Source organism: Triturus cristatus, chromosome 6 (assembly GCF_964204655.1).
Source record: "Triturus cristatus chromosome 6, aTriCri1.1, whole genome shotgun sequence".
NCBI classification, from domain to species: domain Eukaryota; kingdom Metazoa; phylum Chordata; class Amphibia; order Caudata; family Salamandridae; genus Triturus; species Triturus cristatus.
This window is the reverse complement of record NC_140589.1, coordinates 644,788,567-644,811,733: the sequence shown is the minus strand read 5'-3', so window position 1 is coordinate 644,811,733 and position 23,167 is coordinate 644,788,567. Positions and strand designations below refer to the sequence as shown.

The 23,167-nt window shown below is 42.7% G+C and overlaps 1 protein-coding gene across 1 annotated transcript in view; it reads left to right on the top strand.

Annotated features, from left to right (window-relative positions):
* Positions 1–23,167, top strand: part of MANEA (mannosidase endo-alpha) — a 234,456-nt gene that overhangs the window by 127,442 nt on the left and 83,847 nt on the right. The window contains exon 3 of the mRNA XM_085611141.1: positions 11,804–11,913. Within this exon, the coding sequence (XP_085467267.1) occupies positions 11,804–11,913 (110 nt within the window). The remainder of the gene's footprint in view (positions 1–11,803; positions 11,914–23,167) is intronic.

Below are 23,167 nucleotides of genomic sequence, written 5' to 3'. Positions count from 1 at the left end.
AATTGGAATCAGGAAGGATTTTCTTGGAACTGAATAAAAACTACAAAAAAAAGTGTTCTAAATTTTGCAGCGAATGGCCATCACAACCACATACTGGTAACATCTGCCCTCTATTTCCCTCCTTTGGTCTGGCCAGTAAAAGATGATATGTGTTACATCGGAATCTAGTTAGCAGAAATTTTTCATGATAGGTAAGGGTGGACAGCAGGTAAGGCTCGGCAGTGGGGGTCATAATTGGAGTGAGATATGACCGGACACTGGGTTTCTTCAACTCGATCCCTTCTCTTTCTTGACTCCTATAATTCAAGAAGGAGGTTTTAATTAGTGGGATGTCCTTTTTAAGGATTTCTTCAGGCTTGGTAAATAGTGAACCCCTTCCCATTGATTCAAATCCTTGTTTAATGTAATTGAACCAAGGGATTCGTGCCATATTCTCTAAAGCCAAGCAGTCCCTTAGTATAGCTTGAGTCAGGGGGATATCTGGGTTGAGCCAACACTGCAGCCAAAAGATCATAGGGCTCAGTGTTATATGGTCAGCTATGTAAGGTACTCCCAATTCTTCATGAGCCACCAAGTTTGGAGTACTTTGTGAAACACATAGTAGTCTTTTTAAAAATGTGTTTTCCTCGACCTGTAAGGGTTTAATCACACCCCGTCCCCACAACTCACTACCATAGCATGCTATGGCAACACTCTTGGCTCTATAAACCTTAAGCATGGCCCCCGTCATTTTTTCCCCTATTTTTAAAGCAAAGTTGAAAATTGCAGCATTTGCTCGGGCCATTTCCCCCCTTTTTTTTTTGTATCACGGCCTCCCACTTTAACTTATCATCAAATAAAACTCCTAAATAGGAGAACACCTTAGTGCTAGGAATTATGTCTCCCCCTGTTTTAAATTGGAATACCTTAATAGAATGTTTGCCCAATCTCATGGTATAGGACTTGGTGCTGTTAGTTTTTAAATCTAAATTATTCATAAATTCATAAAAAGAATTTAACAGAATTTGAAGCCCAATTTCTGTTCTAGCAATTAGTACAGCATCATCCGCGTATAGCAAAACGGGGATACCCCGTCCAGCTATACACGGAAAATCTGCACCGGTCTCTATCAAGGTCCTCTCAAGATCATTTATATAAAAGTTAAATAAGAACGGAGCCATGATACATCCCTGCCTTACACCTTTCTTGGTTGGAAAGTCATTCGTAACTTTCAGATCTGTGCCGTACCTAACATTTGCTCGGGTTGAGGAGTGTAAATCCCGTAAGAAGTTTGTCAACCCCGCGTCTACCCCTCTCGCCTCCATGGCCTGCCAGAGCTTAGATCTGTTAACACAGTCAAACGCTAAGCACCACAGATGTTAAGAGGAGGCTAAGGTGGACTCAAATATCACCTACTGTCTTTAATGATAACGTAAAGACCTACTGTTCGGGAGAAATAGCTATCTGTATGTCAGATGGTGCAATTGCAAGTAGTGTCCTGGATGCTTTTTCTAATATGACCGGGAAAATAAGTGAACTACTGACAGGAAAGTGTTCACATCTCATTAAGAGGAAGATTGACTGGGAAAGCTTCTGGCAAACTAATGCTATTAGGCTACTGGGGGTTCAGGCAAAGTCTAACTCTTTAAAAGTTACTTTTCCTAAATATGTATTAGAAATCCAACTTCACAAGTGCATTGGATTTTTAACAAACATTAAAGTAGTGATCAAATTATGCTGGTAACCTGTCCTAATCCTACATAGCAGAGTTATTATGATTGTATTCTGAGCTTTAGTGCCCTAGTGCAATGAAAATAGCTTTTGAGGTTACTTACTGTAGGTACATGCCAACACTATATTTTTGCATGTATCACTTTTAAATACTAGTCACCCTACCTTGTGGGTTACAAGACTGACTTAGGGGTGAATTATTTAATATGTATTAGGGTTCCTTCCTGTCAAAAAAAGTTATTTTGACCGGTTCACCTGCAGGTTTAATAGCTTTAATAGCGAGTCTGCACATGTACGCGAGAAGTCATGTGTTTTCTTGTCATCCTGGTTGAATTGCATAACATTTACTACAGTTCACAGGGGACCTTTAACATTTCCATGCCATTGCTGTATTTTCCTATACCTTATACTATTGCCTTACTGACAAGTTCAACATTCCAATTGGGGATTGGCCAATATTTCATGTTTTAGGGGTTTGAGCACCTACAATGCAAGTGGGCAACACTGTCACAGTATGCAGAGCTAACAAAACAGCAATACCAGTCAGCAAAAATGAAAATGGAGGTGATTCCTTCCCCCCTCCCCCTCCCCCAAAAAAGGAAAATATCTAGCCACGACCTTTGACTTTGGCTCCAATTTGGATACCTGCACTCATGATCAATTTGTTTTTTATTGTGCATGAAAAAAGTACAAGAGTGATTAGTAAGTTGCTGCAATCCTACACTTAGCGAGGTATTTGATTTGGCTAAAAGCCTTAAACGTACCTTGATCTTATCAAAAGTTTTGAAACCTGATGCCATGATCAGTTTATTTGTTAACTCCGCTCACAAAGTTTATCCATTATGCACTGTGCAAAATAAGGCAACATTTCAAACACCAAAGGGCAATGGAAAGAGGAACTCTACAGTGTGTTAGTCACCATAATGCTATGGGGTGAACTGTGCTGTAAGGTGAAGCGGTGTGCTCCCAACCCCGTTCAGTGTGTTACAGATGCGGATCAAAAAGTCATTTGAACAACTTTCCAGGGTGTCCAGTTATGGGGAAATGTCTTGGTTGCAAGAAGCTAGGGCACTTTCAGGTGGTGTACAGGAGCAGCAAAAACAATGTTCGCATTAACAATGTGGATCAGGAGCTTGAATCTTGCACTGATTCTTTCAACAATGTTATAACTATTGAATGTAACACCATTTGTACACCAGTTAAAGGTCCCACATGTGATAGTTATCTACAGGTCATGGTGGACTCTGGTTCGCCAATCGCCCTTTTACGTGATACATCTTCCAACAATTAGGGTTCAAACACTTCACTCACGTTCCCTAACATCTGTCCCAAAGCTTTTAATGAGAAACCGATCGATCTGTTAAGTTTCTTTATGGGTAAAGTTCGGTGTATGTGCAGAGAAACATTTACCAAAATGTATTTTTGTCATCAAAGGCAAAGACATCTTTGGTTGGCAATACCTTGCCAAGATGGGTATATCTTGGTCCTGGCTCCAGCACTCCTGTAGTTGTGGGTTAGCGACCTGCAACCTGCTACCTGTAATATAGATTATTCCATTGACCTGATTCTGATTAGGCATAAAGATCTATTTTCTGAGGAGATCGGTACAGTAAAGGGTTTTGTACATCACATCAGGCTCAAGCCTCATGCTAAACCATGTGTACATAAGGTGCAACAAGTTCCTTTGTCAGTCAGAGGGGGAACTCAAACAGATATTAAAAGATTTATGTAACCAAGAGTTTTTTAACCTGTGGAATTGTCACAATGGGTCACACCGATTGTCATTGCACTCCAAAAATCTGGCAAAATCAGGTTGTGTGCTGACTTAAGCACATTAAATTCCGACATTTTGACTGATTGTCACCCACTGCCCAGAATACAGAATGTTGGCTAACTTGGGCAATGCCAAATGGTTCTCCGTTATTGACTTGAGATTGGCATACTAACAAATTCCATTGGACAAAGAGTCTCAGGAACAGAAGACTTGTGTCAGCACATTCGGTCCTTACAAATACTTGAGACTACCGTTTGGGTTGACATCCGCAGCCAGTTTTTTTTCAAAAGCTCATGAATGTTTTGTTTGCTAATCTCAAAGGGTACTAGTGTACCTGGATGATATTCAGTTTTTTGCAAAATTATTAGAACAACACAATAGCATTCTTGATAACGTCTTGTCCATTCTCACACATAGAGGCATGACGGTCAGGAAAGGCAAATGCAAGTTCGCCACCAAGTCTTTGGATTACCTGGATCATACCATCTCTGACTCTATAATTAAACCCAAGCTCTCCTTCATTAAAGCTATCAAAGACGCTAGTGCACCCGGTGATCATGATGCTGGAGTTCCTTTTTAGGTCTTGCAGAATATTACGCTTGTTTTGTGTCAGAATATGCGGTTGCTGTAGAACCCATCAGATCTCTTTTACGCAAGGGGCAGAAGTTCATCTGGAGTGAGGAAATGCAGTCAACTTTTGATAAAGTGAAGGATTTGATTGTAAATGCTCCTGCTTTCGGCTTTCAGGGATGATTGCATGCCCTTCATCACTGTAGGCACCAGTCTCCGTGCTCTAAGAGCAGTTTTGAGCCATAGGGTAGGTGACCAAGAGCAAGCTATTGCATTTGCTTCTAAGTCTCTCAGGAAATATGAACAGTACAATATCATTGAATGCAAGGCCCTGGTGTGTGTTTGGGCAGTTCATAAATTTAAAATGTATGTCTGGGGGCTTCGATTTGATTTACACACTGACCACAAGCCCCTTGTTTACATCTTCACTAAGTGGATTGATAACAATATGTCTGCAAGTCTTGCATGGTTGGTTTTTAAGCTGCATGAATACACGTTTAACATAAGCCATGTGGCAAGAGGAAACATTTTTAGAGCCTATTGCCCATCTCTTATGCCTCTATCTGATCTTGATGAAGATTTTAAAATGGAGGATGATGTGTTTGTTACGCTTATGGATGCTGTGCAGCCCCAACCAGATAGTGAGTCCATATTTTCAGAGGAAGACTGGAAGAGGGCCTTCCAAGAGGTTAAAATTCTTAAGCAGGTCAGCACATACATAATCCAGGGTTGGCCTGAAATCAAATGCTTACGAGGTGATTTGAAGACCTATGCTCAGGTAGCAGGAGAGCTTTCTTTAGTCAACAGTTTGGTCCTAAGGGGGGATTCACCCATTCATCCTTTCAAGTTACGAGAGTCCATTATTTATAATGCACATCTAAAGCACTTCGATATCACCAAGACCTGCATGCGTATTAAGCGGTATTATTGGTGACCTGCTCCGGATAGTCCAGTTAAACTCATGGTCGACAAATGCCCAAATGTTTTTTCTTATACAAGCATTGGAAGGTCAGCATGAAGCCCGTGAACCATGTGCCTTACCCTAAAGCACCTTGAGTCAAATTGGGCGTGTTTTTATTCAGGGCTGTTTGTTTCACTTCCTGATGAAATAAGTTAGTTTGTTAGTTGACTACTACTCTAAATGGTTGTACTTCTCTTTTGTTAAATCTCCCTCATCAGAAGTAGCTATCAAATTCCTTGAGCAATGGCTTGCTATTGAGGGGTCGCTTAGATCTCTGGTGACCGACAATGGTTCATATTTCCTTTCTAGCTAAATGTGAACATTTCTGAGCATGATGTCAAGCATTTAAGAGTGGCTTTGTATTCACTGACATCCAATGGCCTGGTGAAAAGGGGGAATCCAGTCTTAAAGGAAGGTGTACAAATAGCTCTCACAGATGGAATTGGAGTCAAGCAATTATTGAAACATACAGTATGGGAGTATAACACGTCACCTCACGGTACTACTTGTTTTACCCCTTTTTCACTTTTGAGAGGCCGTGAATATCATTCAGCTATGTTTCCCACATGGCTAAAGGAATGTGTTCTTAAAGAAGCGGACGATAACTCCACCTTGAACGAACAAGTTAAAGCAAGAGTATTGGAAAAATAGTCCATTATGAAATTTTGATAAGAGTAGCAGTGTTGAACCTGATTTTGCTGTTGGAAATCAAGTTTTACTAAAAAACCCAGGTATGGTAAAGAAAGCGCAGTCGTTTTTTTTTCTTCCCCGGCACGAATTTGCAGAGTTGGTAAAAGATCAGTTTTGGTACAAAATAAAAGGTTGGTGGAACAAACTAAGTTTAATGAAACTCACTCCACAGCAAGCATGTATCATTAACTGCAGAAAAAGTACTAAACATATTTCTGATTGGACACAATTGGATGCAGCCTGTTAAGGAAACTAGGGAGAACAGACTAGGTAACAAGGTTGATGTTAGGAGCACTACTGGCATTTTACAAGGTGCTGCTTCTCCTTCTAGTGCTGTTAGTACTAGGTCACGTGCTGTTAGGAGACCTTGCAGATTTAATGGTTATGTAATGTAATAATGTTTTAGTAATTGTTATTTCTACATTTTTCCCATGCTATTTTTTTTTGGGGGGGTGGGTGGGAGTTGATGAAATATATTGTATTATGCTAGACAGCATGTGGTGCAGCTCGTGTGACTTGTTACATTGTCAAGCTGTACCTCTGCTGCTTGTTATACTTTAATTGTAAAGGTATTGTTTGACTCCGGCAAATGAAGCGTCAGGTGAGGATCCCAGGGAACAGTGTCAGTTCACCCTGCGATCCGAGCAGGCCGGCCTCTGTCTGACATAGGCGAGCATCACTGTACTAAATCTTCACTCTTACCACTTGCCTCAGGAGAATTCATTTAATACACGTGGGCAAGCCTTGTGTAGTGTTAGCTACTGTTAAAGCTGGTATATACCTTTCACAGCAAAGACAGGACACAGAGTAAATGAGGTACCCCTTTTATTCCTCCAACCACCACCAACCTGAGCAGCTGTCAACGTTCACTATTTCCCCTGGAATCTTCCTCTGAGCTTTAGCTCTAACTTACAAAAAAGGAACACAAGACCAAGCACTCTAATTACACAGTACAACATATTGATATGAGTAGGGGGTTTTCTGCTTCTTTCTGTCTGTGGACAGGGTGATGTGCAAGATTTGATGATTGGGGATGGTCACAACAGGCTCATATGTTGGTAGTCCCATCACGCTGTGTTTTTTTAGGTCTCGCTGGCGTTGCAGCGCAAAGCGCTGCCACCAACGAGACTACTATTGTTGCCGTGTTTGCTCCCAAGGGAGACAGACCGGGGCACGCGCAGCGATCGGGGTCTGTGGAGGCGCTTCTGAGACGCGCTTGCGCAGACGCACACGCGCGCGCGTGCCATGCTCCGCCGGGCTTGTCTTGTTTTCATAGTCTACCGCTTGGCATCTCGACTCCACAGAGAAGGGGATTCCATAAGCGGAAGGGTCCACTTAGAGGTAAGTCGTTTCTGCAGCGAGTTTGTATACAGACTGAGCCTCAGTTTATAGCACGTAGGTCACTTACGTAGGCTCTTTATTTCCCAGACAGACTTCCCAGGAGTTTTTACCCGGCAGAAAAGTGTTTAGTCACTCCATGGTTGACTCGAGCGAAGATTGACGTTTTTCTAATCATCCTTCGTCAACTTTGTAAGTCCCGAGTTTGATGCATTTATTTATTGTTTGGCGCCCCTAGTTAGCAGGAACCACGCCGTTTTAGGTTATCAAGCCATATTGTTTGCGGGCTATTGAGTTGTGATTTTGGTATTTTGTGTATGTCTCTACGCAGATATGTGGAGTTAACTTCAATTGTGATCCACTTGGCTGAGCTTTGAGATATCCGCTCTAGCTCAGAAGCAGTCCTCCTGGCGAGGTACAAACGCAGAGAGATGTTTTTACCATTAGATCCTAGGTAGAGAGGTTTTGACACATTGCGGTACCCTGTAGCTCTTGAGATTACTTTGGTTTCTTTGTCTTTTCTATTATATATTTTACTTTGCTATTCACTGGGTACTGTGTTTGAGGAACTTTATTCCAATAGCGTCACGCCTACATTATTCTGTATTCTTTTATGGGTGTATTTACCTGTGGCTATTTGATATAATAAAATTCAAACTTTCCGTTTTCCTTTTAGCTCTACTGTTGTCCACAGTTTAAACAAACTGAATTAGTCATCACCCTTGGGAGACTTTCTATAAGTGGTGTGGTTGATCCCCAGATGTATAAATTGTAAATAGTTATGTATATAAATGTATATGAGAAGGTGTATTTACTTGTGTTTCAGGTTTCCTTTGGCCCCCAGTCCTGATGAGGCCCAAACTAAACGGGCTGAAACGCGGCGACCTGATATAGAAAGAAGCCCTGTACCACTTGAATTCAAGTGTAAAGAATAATTTGCAACACCAGTAAATAGTATAATAGGGTGTAATGTACTAATACCCTAAGAGGTGTTGACATGAGGGCGATCTTGATTGATGTGAGCTGCGAATTGTAGTTTTGGTGCTTATAAGTGTCTTTCGCAGCACAACTAATATTAGGGCTCCAAAGATTCTGTCTTCCGATACAGAAGTGTATTAATTGTACGTATATTTTCATGTTTTGTAAGTAAATGTTTGTTTGTTTGATAAAGAAATGCACATGTATATAAAAATTGGATGTATAATGACATACACCGAACCTACAACCTAGTGTGAGTGTGTTTTTGAATTAAGACAATTGATCTGCAAGAGAATAATTTCTCATTGATGGATTAATTCAGGTCTCCATCAGCTATATAAATGATTGTTGTTGTATCCAGTAAGCTGCATTATTTTTGCTCTTTGTTGATCGTCCAAATGTAATAGCAGCCCGTGATCTCACTACTACGAGGCTCCCGCCGCCAAAATTCAAGTCTCACCAAGGCACATACGCTGGTATAATAAACACGGCGCGAACCAGGCGACATGGCAAAAAACAACAAAGTAGTCCCTACATTAAAAGATACCGCACTGCAGCGTAAGTTAACTGTATTTGGTCGATGCTGCTTCCTCCTGAAACGGAAGAAAACATAAGTGACATATCGGAGCACTAGCAAACAGTGAGCAAGATCCCATTCCTTTAGTGCTTTCACGCTCTCATACCACCGCAGACCTGGGCAATTTCATGAGGCTGTGAATCCCCTTTAAGCCTAAAAGGAACCAGTTTTAAAACTGACTTAGAAACGGGTCCCAGCAATGACTATAAAAACCCTGAGGCAATCCATTCCAAGAAAACCAGCCCTATGTACATTTCAAATGCTTTACCTTATTGTGTATTTCTTAGAAGTATTTGCTTCTGTTTCCATAGGCTTATTTTGTGACTCTTGTATGGCACACATTGTAAACTCAGTAGCCGAGAGTGTCTGGGCCTGGGCATGAGTAAGAGCCCTGAGGATGAAGGCAGTACGAGTTTCTCAAGGTGCCACTTCACAGCTTCTAGAGAGACACTTTTATTTGGAGGAAGGTTTTTGATTTTGTTTAATCCTTGTATGTAAGAGATGTGCATGCATTGTAAGAATGTCAGATACATCTGTCGGTTTAAGTTATTACACAAAAAATTATGTAAACAGCAGTTACAAATGTATTTATTTAGTTTCTTTTATATTGCTATTCATCCTAATTTAAGGACTCAGGGCGCTGTAGATCACTCAACCATATTACATAAAGACAATGACGCATACCAGTATATAAATAATGTACAGGGAATGTTTCACAAAGCCATGAGGGTTGCAAGGGGCCTTCTGACTAGAGTGCAATTAGACATGGGTGCACTGTCCTCGCCTGACACTTAACTGGGTGCACTTGGCACAGACTTGTACAGTATGCATTGCAGCATTATTTCGACCTTCAAATGTCATGGTAAAATCCGAAAAGGTAGATATTATGAAGCAGCCCACCACTCAGGCTGAAATGACTCAACACCAGCAAAGGCTCTCCGAGTTTGATCTGCATCACCAAGAGGAGAAAGCATACCTGATCACGGAGACATCTGATTGACCTTAGAATTAACAAGTATTTGCAATCCAATAGGTCTCTCATTTCCGAGAGTTTGAGCTATTGCCATTGTAAATGACAATTGCTTTTGTTATTGTGTTTTGAAAACCTGCAAGTGTGCGTAAACACACATTTTGTACTTATAGTCCTTACTTACAAGAAGCAAGGCTGGCAGTAAAAGAGGCACAGTTACTACCAGCATCGCTTCTTGTATGCAATCATTATAAGTATAAAGTGCATGTTTACGCACGCTTTCAGGTTTTCAAAACATATAAATAAAAGGCATTGTAATTTACAATGCCAATAGCTCAACTCTCACAAAAGCGAGACCTATTGCATTGCAAATGCTTTTTTTTTTTATCATCCCGTTGTCCACCCCCAAATGCCCTTTACCCCCCCTCCCCCCCAACCCCTCCCCCCACACCCACTGGACTTTAAAAACTATTGAAGAGTAACTAAAATGTTCAATAATTCCGTGTCACTTCAGAAGAAAATCTACCTCGATTCCTTTCCTTCCCACAGGATGCAGCACATATAATAAAACAAGGATTTGCAATGCAATAGGTCTCGCATTTAGGCGCGTTTGAGCTATTGACATTGTAAATGACAATGCCTTTTATTTTGGTTTTTAAAACATAAATAAAAAAGCATTGTCATTTACAATGCCAATAGCTTAAACTCTCGTATATGCGAGACCTATTGCATTGCAAATGCGTGTTTGTGTTAAGTCGCCATTGCACAGGTGACTGAACAAAGTATAGGTATACATAGGAGGTGTCTTAACTGTTTTACGAGCTGCAGAGTTATCAACAATACAGGTAGCAGCTTCTAGATAGCAAGTTACAAGATTTTCGTCCCATTGAGGTAGAATATCAATGCAAAGAATATTTTCAAGATTTAAAAGTGTGAGAAACACCTATAGGAATGGTGAGCATAAATGGGCGGATAAAGGATAGTGGAAAATGATTTAGAGGGAAAATATTAGGGGTGAAGGAAATTGGAATGTGCTCGGAACTTTCAAATGGACGTGAAGGTTCTTCTGATTGAACTGATTAAGGGAAGTCATTCTCTGGATGCCAAACCAGCTAGAAAGATAAGTATACTTAAGAAAAAAACAGTACTTGTTTTAAATAAATCGAACGCTCTTTCAGTGCCATATTCTTATAATTTTATGGAAGTGAATGTATTTTGATATGACATCACGTATTATCTTCTTCTTTCCTAGTAATTTCTTTGTGAAGGAAATTATCCTGAACCGCATGATGTATTAATGAAAGTGAATGAGCCCCAGCGCAGCCAAAGACCTTATGTTTTTGGAGAGACATTTCTATGAGGGGACAATTAGGGGAGACCTTTGAAGCACTATAAATTGCTTCCTGAGTTAGTAGGGCTGATAAGGGAATTAAGAGATGAAAATGATCACGTGAGACACCTGGAGAGATACAGTGTGAATCGTAATCCCCATTTGAATTGAGAACCTGAAGTGATAGGAGAGAGGAAAAGGTAACAGTGAGGTAGCGTCTGGTGAAAAAATGAATCTGCCTTATAAACAGTGTTGTGCCAAACTGCATGAACTTTGAATGGATTGAAGCATAGAGTGGTTTCAATTACCTTAAACTATCGTGGGATTTGAGTAAACCCATACATGGAAAGTTTGGAAGGGCCCTGTGTCTTTACCTGACATTTCTTTTGCAGGTTTCCTCTTTTTCTAACATAGATCTGTAATCTTAACCAACTATGACTGCCGTGGATAGTTTGAAAAATATGCAATGTGTACACCTTCTGTGTATTTCTGCTGTATTGGGTAGTATTTGTCATTTCCACAGTTTACAGCTAGAATGCAATTATACAAATAAATGATTTCCATAACACAGTAGAAAAAAATCTTAGCCAAAGTACTGTAGCTGGTTGTTATTAAAATTAGTTTTGGTAGCATGCACAAATAACAGATCGGACTTCCTACCTGATCATTTTCCATGTTCATGTTGTTAAATAATCTAGGACATCAAAATAGATAATACTAGAAAATGTCTTCTATTTCTAACATTCGGCATTATGAGTGCCACTGCTTGTGCTCCCTGAATATTTGTATGCGGCAAAGTCCTTGGATTTTCTTTATGTAACATCCCTATTGTATCGATTTCTATTTAACAAATCCTAAAAATCTCCACAGATTGTATTAAAATGTATACTTTTTTGTGTCTAAAGGTGTGCTGGCCCTCTCATGGTACCCTCCTAAGATGGCTGACGACAATGGGGAACCCACCGATGATTTTGTTCCTAACATTTTGGACATAGCTCACAGATACAAACTTAAGGTACCTTTCAAGCTGTTTTGGCAATCACACGGTAGTAGTGCTTTGGGATGTTTACATTTTGATACATTTTTGAGAAAATGTTCTTGCAAAAGGTAACATTTTGTGCTGGTTTGTTATTACTTCACAATCCGGCCTCCCATGTCACAAGCATTTGCAATGCAATTTGTCTCGCCTTTGGGACCTTATATGTATTTAACTATGCAGCACACTAGCTTGGATGCTGAAACATCTACTGTTCTTTAACATGGAGGGAAAGAAAGTAAGCACCAAACTGCAGAACACGCCAGGTGTGGGAACACATGGAGAGAAATACTGGCTATGGGAAATTATATTGTCCAAAGCTCTGTTTTTAATATACAATCAGCCCCTTTGGTGGACATATCACTAAAAATACAAGATTTAATAAAAATGATTGGCTATGGGTGCTTGTTCAATACAAGTTGCTATGGCCTGGAATCTAGGAAATTTTAAAGTGATTCTGGTATTTTACTGACCTCTGCTGGTCGTTTTCTATCAAGAAAGTTAATTGGAGGCAGTTGCTAGAACATTTTAAAAAGAAAGTCCCTAAGTAGAAAGCAATTCTGGTATTTTACTGACCTCTACTGGTCATTTTCTATCAAGACAGTTAAATAGAGACAGTTGAACAGAAAAAAAGTCGATAAGCAAAGGTGGAAGCAGGCAAGTCCTAGGGCTGATCTCCAGATCCTACAAAGTACATACAACAGATCCTCCAGGCAGCGCAAGCGCTGTCTAGGCTCGACCTAAAAATGCAATTGAACAGCATTGACAAGTCAGTGCGTAAAGTATGCCTATATGATCTAGCTTCTATTGCGCAATGGAGTCATTTTTCTTTGTGGTTTGACATATTATATTACTTTTGTTGTATTAATTACAATGTTAATCTTTTCCCACAGTATATAATTAAGAAGATATCCAGGAGCCTTGTGTTTCTAGAGGCATACATAGAAACCGTATACCGTCCTCAGTGTGAATTTTGTTTAAATAATCTACTTGTCTAGTGTATAAAATGTAACAGAAATATACATGCCCTATAAAAAATAGGCTTCTCCCATTCACTCACTATAGTGCTTATGTGGACTGACCCACAAACATTAATGGATTTTGTATTCTGTTTTAATAAAACTGAACAACAGTATCAGTGCTTTTCAAAATGCCAAAATAAAGCTTGATTTTAGTACTGAAAGAAGTGACATTATCCTTAGTTAACTAAAAAGCAGTGAAAAAGCAATAAATATTCTTGAATAACCAACTTCAGGCGCTGTATTTTGAACATCCTGGTCCACAAAGTAAGCTGCAGCCCATTTGTATATCCATTCGTGCAGCAGTAAAATAAGAGAAAAAAGATCAGCTATTCTGTGCAATTGGAGAAATACTGCCTTTCACCGGGGTAATTCTATATATTTGAGCATTGCTCAAATAGTAAGGAATGTATGCTGATAACAGGATGGCATGCAATGTTAAAGGATTTCACCCTGCAAGGGACATAGCTCAAATACCACAACAGAAGTGCTACAGCTATATTTTAAAGTTATATGCCAGCTTCGGTTTCCAAATGCTGCTCACGTAGTGCTAAAGATTTATGTTTGTTCCTATTCAAAAACACATATCCATGCCGAATTCAAATGCTTCTGTTATATCATTGCCTGTAATGAAAGGCTGAGTGGTTCCCAGTATTACAGCACAGTAGCAGGGTTACAGATTAGTGTTTTCCGGGGTGGGAAACAACTTGCAAAGCAATGTGTGTTCTGTTTTCTTCTGTTCTTTTTTCACAGTGGGATACATTAAACACTAGAGCTACATGATAATCATTCTAAGCCAGGAGTTAGCTGGAGTTTATGAAAATTTGGAATGGAAACAACTCAGATGTCCACACATGTATTTTTCCTTAACCCGTTGCATGCTCATGACGAGCCCAGCTCATCATGAGGCACAGTAGAGCTGTGCTCATGACGAGCTGGGCTCGTCATAACAGTCGCGCCACTTCCACGCGTAATTGATTCCCCGCCTGTGCGGGAGAATCAGTTAGTGGGCGGAGTCGTGACGAGCCCAGCTCGTCATGAGCACATCTCCACTGTGCAGCATGACGAGCCCAGCTCGTCATGGGCACAGTGCCGCTGCCCCCCCCCCCGCCCCCGCGCTGTGGGGGAATTACCCCCGCAGCGAAGGGGCAAGGCATTGGCTACCCAGTAGAAGCAGTCATTAGATTTATTTTATAACCTGTGCCTGTCACCTTGTCAGGTCAGACTTAGAGGAGGTGGGTCATTTGCTTTGTTATGCATTCTGATGGATTGAAATACATTGATTTACAGTTTGCCAACTTACGTGTTGGATGGCATTCATCAGACTCCTGTGACTTCGAATCTGCTGCTAGGCCTATTCTGTGTACACTGATTTTGCTGACATTCATTTCCTCCTTCACCAGTTGTTGCTCAGACAATATGTCAACATGTTATTGATTCTGATGTATTACTAGCTCAAACCTGGTATTTCTTTATGCCTTTTTCCTGATTCTTGCTCAGTGGGTTATTTCCATTTAGTCTTTGCTTATGGATTACCCACTGCACAGAGACACGACCCCGCTATACAGATGCACACACCACGGGACAGTCAAACGAATTCCATCCTGCTGATGCATACGACTGTGCAGAAATACTCCCTCCTGCACTGCTGTGAACTTCCCCTTGTGCAGATGCATATGCCATCTCTGGAGCACGCACTCCCTGTGGACAGAGACATCACACACTCACCTTGTAGACAGAGATTCACATGCACATTCTCCTATGAACACACATTTCCCTCTTGCACAGACACACACACACACACTCCTATCCGAAAACGTGCGTTCACATGTCTGACTGACTAACTAGATATTTCTAAAGCGCACTATTGCCGAGGCGTCTTGGCGCTAAGGTATGTGCCGGAGGGTACAGCGAGACAAGTTGGCGTTTAGAGAAGAGCCATGTTTTTATTTACTTCCTAAAAAGTGACCTGCTCAATTGGAGTCGGAGTGATATTGGGAGGGAATTCCACAGTTTGGCTGCTTGGAGTGAAAAGCGTTTTCCGCCCCACCTAGCTCTATTTATTCTGGGGCAGAGTACCAGTCCAGTGTTTCATGATCTGAGACTGCGTGAAGGTACGCAACAGGGGAATAGAGCTTGTAGGCCGTAAGCTCCTCCTCCGTAGAGGGCTTTGTGTACTACACACAGGGCCTTGAAGTCCACCCGCCGTCTTACTGGGAGCCAGTGGAGTTACTTGATGCTGGCGGAAGTGGGGTGGTGTTTGGGAAGATTGAGCAATACTCTCACGGCCGCGTTTTGAAGAGGTTGGAGTTTGGGAACTGGGCTGCCCCTGCTCCCACGTACAGGGCATTGCAGTAGTCCAACCTCATCAATACTAGCGCTCCAACCACCGTTTTCCTCAGGGAGAAAGGAATAAAGGGAAGGATCTTCCGAAGGACCTTCAAGGTGAAAAAGCAGGCTGAGGACACCTGATTTATCTGGGGGGCAAGCGAGAGGTCTTTGTCTATCAGGACACCCAAGTTCCTAGCTTTAGACGCCAGGACCAGGCAGTTTCTGGCTTCAGGAGGCCACCATAATTGGCTCCAGACTGTTGATTTCGGACCAAACTCTACAACCTCGGTTTTTCCTGTATTTAATTTAAAAAAATCGGAGTTCATCCAGGTCATCAGGGCTGTGATGCAGTTACGGAACCGTTCAGCAGTGGCTTACATGCTGTGTGTCACGGACACCACTAACTGGGTTTCGTCCGTGTACGACACAAGCGAGAGGCCATGGCTCTTTATTAGACTTGCTAAGGGAGCTACATAGATGTTGAACATGGTGGGGGATAAGACCGAGCCCTGGGGGAATCCACCTGGGAGAGTGAACAGTTGTGACTAGAGTCCATTCCAGTAGATTGATTGTTCTCTGGCTGACAGGAATGATGCTAGAAGGGCTAGGGCTTTCCCTCTAATACCGACGTCCTGCAGCCTTCGTACCAACACTTCATGATTTACGGTATCGAAGGCTGCAGTGAGGTCGAGCAAGATGAGGGCCGCCCACCCGTTCCCATCCATTGAATTGCAAATTTCTTCTCTCGCCAAGATCAGGGCCGACTCTGCTGAGTGCAGAGATCTGAAGCCATGTTGGGTGGGGATCTAGTATGTTATTTTGATCTAAGTATGACTTTAGTTCTGCGTTCAGAACCTTGGAGGCAGAGGGAGACAGGAGATCGGATGATAGGTTTGTGTCTCTAAGGGGTCAAGCGTGGGTTTTTTCAGTATAGGCCTTATACAGGCTCTTTTCCAGTCAGATGGAAAAATCTCAGTACTTGTGATGTGATTTAGCAACGGTGTCATGTCACTATATACGCATGTGTGCTCATGCCCGGCTACAAAGCCATGGTTCGTTGAGGTAGCCAAAGACAGACATTTCCTCACTGTCGAATGATGTGTGACACTGGGGGGGGGAGGAATGTGGTACACAGCACTCTCCAGGAGGTTCAGCTTGGCCATGTTTGTTCTGTGAGCTGTGAAAATGCAATGATGTCTTCCCGAGCCTAACACCGCGTTCTGCACAGCCACGTTTTCACATAAAAAGTGGCAAATGCAAGGAAACCCTGTCAGTTTACATCAGCTGCAGAATCAGGACGCAGCAGTAAAAACACAGTTTTCTACTTTTTGTCAATTTTATTTAACATTTTTAGGTCCCGGGTATAGGTGTTTCTAGAACAGAGGATTTTTATCATGCAGTCAGCATAATAAACATAATCAGAACTCTCAGTTTAGCTGGCAGCAGCAGAGCAAAACATCCTATTAACAATATACAAATAGTCCCCATTCAGCAACCCGGTCCGTAGCTCCCTCCCCACGCGGGTCCCCACGTATCTACTTCCTATGTCGGTTACTCCCGTGGCCCGATCGCCCCCTAGACTTGACACTTCTGGTGGGCAGCGGAATCCTTGGATGCACTTGATATATGTATGAAATGGGTTCCAAGTCCTTTCGTATTTCGACACGCAGTCTCGTACCAAGACAATGAGTCTTACCATGGTGTGAATATTCCAAACTTTGGTCCAGTACATGCCTAAAGTCAAAGGAGTTGGAGTTCGCCAGTGCTGTGTCACTAACAGTAGTGATGCCTGGCCCTTAGGTGGGAGAGAGGGACATCCCTTCATCGCAACAGGGCCAGCCCTGGTTGCATGTTACATTATCTCTTACAACCACCATTACCTAAGCCCAGAACTGTTGTGTGGACGGACACTCCTACCACTTGTGCAGGTATGTCTCCTTGCCCCACATCCCCTCCAGCACTGTCGGGAGCATTCACCATGACTTTCAGTCAAACAGAAGTCCTATAACGGTAGGCCATTATGTGTAAGGCATTCGCCCTGTGTTGCAGACAAAGGTCAGTGTGTGCTGCCTCTCTCCATATAAGGATCCAGTCTCCAAGCCAAGGTCTTCGTCTCACCTTTGCATGTGTGAAAGCTGTAGTGTTGGGATGGGGCTCTCCAGAGCTCTATATAACCAAGACAGCAACTTTGGTGTTTTCTCCCTCGTAAACATGCCCTCAATTTTTGTGGTGTCACATCCACCTGGTGCACAGATATCCAGTTGTCATACCCAGTGTAATATTTTTGTAACTCAGTATAAATCTCCAGTGTCCAGCCAGACATTGGCACACTGATCACAAGTCTAAGAGGACCCCTTTGTGTATTACTCTCCTAGGAATAGTAGTTCTCCATTATCCTTGGAGTAAAATCTGGTTCCCCATTGATTGGGGTTGGAGGTGTAGGTGTAGGTTGTTGGTATGTCCTTTGTCCTTGAGCCTTCAACCAATATTTTAGTATTACCTTTGTGACTACCTCACAATCCTTACACTAGTGGGGTCAGGACTACATTCCTGCTCCATCTTGCACCAAGGCTTGTTCGCATCTGGGCTAATCTGAGCTGCCACGACATATCGCTTAATATCTGGTACCTTGAGGCTCCCTTCCTCCGGGCTTCTCATCAGCAAGAGTCGGACAACCTGAAGCGATCTCCTGCCCCAAATGAAAGACCACATTTGTTTTAGGGTATGGGGGGGGGGGGTCACGCATCGGGAGGGAGCGAAAAAGATGCAACAATATAGGTAATAGATTCATTTTCACGCAGTTTGTCCTGCTCACCGTAGAAATCTGTAGCCTGGCTCATCTATACAAGCCCTTAAACAGGACATCCAGGAGTGGTGGAACGTTGCTAGAGAATACCTCATCTACAGTGGGCAGAATCTCAACTCCTAGGGACCGAATCCTTCTCGGGGACCATTACAATGCCTGTTTCAGCATGACCCTTTGAGGGCATGACAGTTTTCTCCCACCCCCATCGCTGTTTATTTTTGACCGTTCACTCGAAATCCCTCTGCGAGATGACAGTGCTCCAATTCTTCTAGGAGTGCAAGTAATGCTCTTGGTGGGTAGTCAGAAAGCATAGAACATTGTCTGCAAATAACACCAACTTCATTTGTTCCTGTTTAGTCAGCACAACCGATTAGCCATAGTTTTGTGGTATTGGGGTTCTGTTAACTGCAGTTGTAAGCAGTCTTTATATAGTGCACTTTTATTTGCAACGGATTGTCATTACCTATATCCAGTCATATTTCATGTTGTATTCACCACTCCTGTCAGTGAAATTCTGTTTATCGTTCTTCTGCATACGTCAGGTCTGTACAGGTCAAGATATTGCATATTAACGTACTGTATCCCAGTTTGCCAGGATACGCAAAATGACTGGTAATTTACAAGAAGCCCATGTTAAGTTTACAAAAAAAAGAAAAATGGCGATAAAATTCTCTAAAAATAATTTAAAAAAAGATGGGCATGGCCCTTCCATCCCGATGCCTGAGAGTCAAGGTTAGGTGGAAGGGGGACCCCCCACTCCCCAAAGGATGCACGGAGGAAAAGACCTGATGGGGAATGTATCGCAATGTGCATGGTTTCGTGCTGGCTGCTAATAGGTGGGTCTCTTGGAGAACAGCAATGTCTATGCCCTTAGTGGCAAGCCAGTGTAAAATTGACTTCTTAACTGGGGAGTTGAGACCCTGCACATTGAATTTTCCCAGTATAAACCCTTTGTGGATATAATGATGAAAGATGAGTGTCATGTTGAATTGTGCACCTTTGAGCACTAGAGGGACATCTGTGGTAAGCATGCTCATTGCTGTACTACCTTTTCCAATATGCATTTCAATCCTGGGAAAAATTATAACAGAATTACTAATGTTAAAACAAACATTATCAACATAATAGATACAAGCCAAATAACAGTCTTCTGTCATCGTTGATAGCACCGTTTTTAAGTCATAAGTGAAAATTCTCTATCTATACTCCAACTCTGTTGTCCAGACTGAGCACCAACAATCAAAACTTGTATAGCTGCATTAATGGCTTTGGGACAGCTCTTGCTGGTTTATGACCCATAATGTAATGCATTCAGTTGGACCTGACATCCTTGGTGTAGTTTTCCCCCAACTTATAGCCTTCAATCTTTCTGTTTTTGCTAACTTCATTTTTGATGGAATTAGGACTTGTGCACGTTACCACTGCTAACCAATGCTAAAGTGCTTGTGCTCTTTTCCCAAAATTTTAGAGCATTTGCTTCCTCCCAATTGACAACTTTAATTTACTTGTAAATCCCTAGAAAGGTAGTACCATATGTACCCTGGGCTAGTGATCCTGAAGCACTCGTTGTGCCACCTACTTAAGTAGACTTGTAAACATCTCAGGTCTGTAATTGCAGCCTGTGTTTGCAGTTTTAAATTGCCATTAAGCCCTGGTAAAGTAAACCTTTTGTAAAATTAAACCTCTTTCAAATACATGGGTCACTCCTAACTTGGTATCTCCACTACCCATTCCAAGCACTATGCTACATGTAAGCCTTCACATGGGCTGTTGTTTTCCAAACCTAAGGGTGGGCTCCCCTTTGCCAATCCCAGACTAGTATACAGTTGTGGGCTTCTAGTCCATCACAGGCCTACACATGTTTTCCTAAAGTTCCAAACATATGATTGACTGAGAGCACTAAAGTGCCACAGTTCTGTTTCTGTTTACTGTGATTTAATGCTTAATTGTTCATCAGAAAAGAGACAAACAGTCATCTTTCTTCTAACTGTAGGGCAATAGGGATTCCACACCCCTGAGGACCCTAAACTTGCATGAGAGAAAGTCACAGACAATGTCTCTTGTTTGAGAGGTGAATTTAACACATTTCTTCCTCTTTACCACCAACCTCCTAGGGGAGTACAGTGTTACAGTAGATGGTGGTTTGGCACTCAATGTTAATAATGTCTCTAAAATATTGTGAGACACAAAAATTATCAAAAGATATTGTGGTTATAAGAATATTGTGGTAGTGAATATTGCATGTAAGAACATGTTTGTGGTATGTGTACATACTCGTGCCATCTAGTGTTGGGCTTGGACATGTGCAGCTTGTTTTTGTTCAAATAAATCTTTGAGTTGCAAGGTCTAGTTACTCCACCTATTGCTGATAATGTGCATTGTTATCGGCTCCATTTTCAGATTGTGTTTTTTTTTCAACGTCTGGTTGAGAGGTGTTCTTACTAAGCTCCGGGTCGACACCTTGTGGTGTTGTCACCAGGCTTCTTTAGATCCTATGGAGCTTTGGGCCTCTGGAGCCTTCTCTAGGGTTCGATGCCCAAGAATATTACGTTTGTAATTGAAGGACTTCATTCCAAAACTGCTTGAAATGTTGCGCCTTATATCTGTGGACAGACCTCTGTCAGATATGTAAACTCTATCTGTCCCTGAAACATGACAAGTCCTCCTGTACTGCTTGCCTCGCATTCCATTGCTAGAAGAGCTTGTTCTACCGTCGAGCTTGATGCCTCACATCTGTCTCCATGGCACATCAAAAGAGCTACTACATTCCGGATCTCTTCAGTGAGCAGGATGCCAAAGCTGCAAATGGGGACTTCAGCTGCAGAGGGGCAGGTCTTCTCACTAGAAGAATACTCGGACGCCGATGTTGATGAGACCCTCTTCTGGATCATCCTTTAAAGATGGCAGCCGTAGGACCACCTCCCTTATGCACATCCCTGGCAGTGAAAAGAGGTCTAGCACCATCCTAAAGGGAGTCGAGCTTCGAACCCAGAAGCCCGCCAGGATCCTTCCAGTCCCCCACTGTCAATAGGACATGATCGTCACCATCACTGTGCTTGTGACCCAGTACCAAGCCAGCTGCTGGTGCCGAAGCACATACGGAAGGCATGCCATTCAACTCTGACCACCTTTTCTGCACAGGGTTCGAAGACACCCTCGATGTTCTCATTGGACTTGAAATCCTCAGAGCCTAAATCCACCTCATTGACAAAGGCCATCTTTGGTGGCAAAACACTCGGCGCCCAAAGAGCAATCCCTCTTTACATCTTTATTTATTTATTTATTTATTTTATGAGTTTTATATAGCGCTAGCTGGACCCAAGCAGCTGCTTCTCATCCACCCATAGACTTGTGTGATCCTTGCTCAACCTTCTTCGAATGCCAAAGACCCTGCTCCTCCCAAGAGAAATTTCACTTCTGAGGAGGCACTTAACCCACCAGCGGAGCCAGTGCCTAAGATTCTACGGCACTGGGGCAGAGGCATCAGTCTACCACCTCCCATTTCCCCAACTCCGTCTTTGCCTTCTTCTCCACCTCCCCCTATTACCCCTTCATCTCCGTCAATTCCTGAACCCTCGTCTCACTCTCCGCCAGGGTCACCACACTCTTGAGTTTGGAGGAGACAGTCCAGGATCTTTTCATGATCCTTATGGCACGGCTTTACACCCACATCCTAAAGATGACCCATTGGACAATTATGGCATTGACCCACTTGGGGATACTGATCCTGACAAGTACCCCACATAGCCTTTCCCGCCTGACGAAAACCACCTCCTACCATGAGATACTACTTCGGGCGGCCACGTACCATAAGGAAGAAATGCATAAGCTATCGGAAGATGATGATTTTTTTGCCGGAGAAGTTGTCTTCCACCCAGCTCTCCATGTAGTACCTCCCCATAATTAATGGGGAGGTACTACATGGCTTTCGCCTGCTCCTGATATCTTCAAGGAGTCTGTAAAAGCCAGGGTTATCCCTCCCCCGCCCCCCACCCCCCCATGTGGATAAAAATTGTAAGTGCACCATCTCCAGGCAGGGCAAGTAAGTATAAAGATGCAGCAGGTCAATGTCGTTTGCCTGGTCTTTCAACACATTGGCCAATCCCAATTCTGTCAGTTTACTTTTCCAAAAGGGGGGACTGGGACTTGTGGCAGAGGGCAAGCTACTGTACAACACCAATATTCAGCGTGCCCTCGTTGCTGCTGACACTGGGGCTCATGAGTTAAATTTAAGTGTCCCTCTTCACCGATACGCCTAGCTGCGTTTTACCGTCTTCAACCAGAAGTCTAGTAGCACCTGTTCACATTCCATTCATCTTTTCGGACTGCAGGTTGGCCAGATGCTCGAAAAAATAAAGGAGGACACTGAAACAACGAAGGCCAAGGGTGCATTACTGATACCTTCTACTCGGGGTTCCTTTCATCCATCTCAGTAAGTGGAAGTTCCAAAACTACATCTCAAGTCTTCTACCTCTTTCTAAAAACAGCAAACCCAGCAGACCTTATCAGGGGCTACTATAGAGGGAGTTGCAAGGGCAATCACACCAGGGGCCAGAGCCAAAGGCAGACCCAGCATGGGGTATAGCCCTGCAAAGCAGTGACTCACGTTCACTGCCGTTCCCTTCCACACCTGATCACATAACACCTCACGGAGGAAGACTACAGGGGTTTCTGTCCTGTCGGTGGAGATCACCTCACCGCAATGTGTCCTCTACATCATAAGCAAGGGTTACTGTTTGGAGATCACAAACACACCACCAAACATCCCACCTTTTAAACACACCCTCTCCTCAGAATATCTGCGCCTCCTCCAAGAGGAAGTGGAGGCACTTATTCGGAAAGGGGCCATTGAGCTTGTGCCAATCCACCACCACGGCAAAGAAGAGTACTCCTTGTACCATCTTATTCCTTAGAAAGACTGGTATCGGAGGCCCATACTTGACCTCAAGCTCCTCCATGAATACATCCTGTCAGAGCACTTACACATGGTGACACTCCAGGATGTCATTCCTCTACTATAGCAAGGCGATAAGTGACCACCCTCAACCAGGATGCCATCCATCCTGCACATCACCAG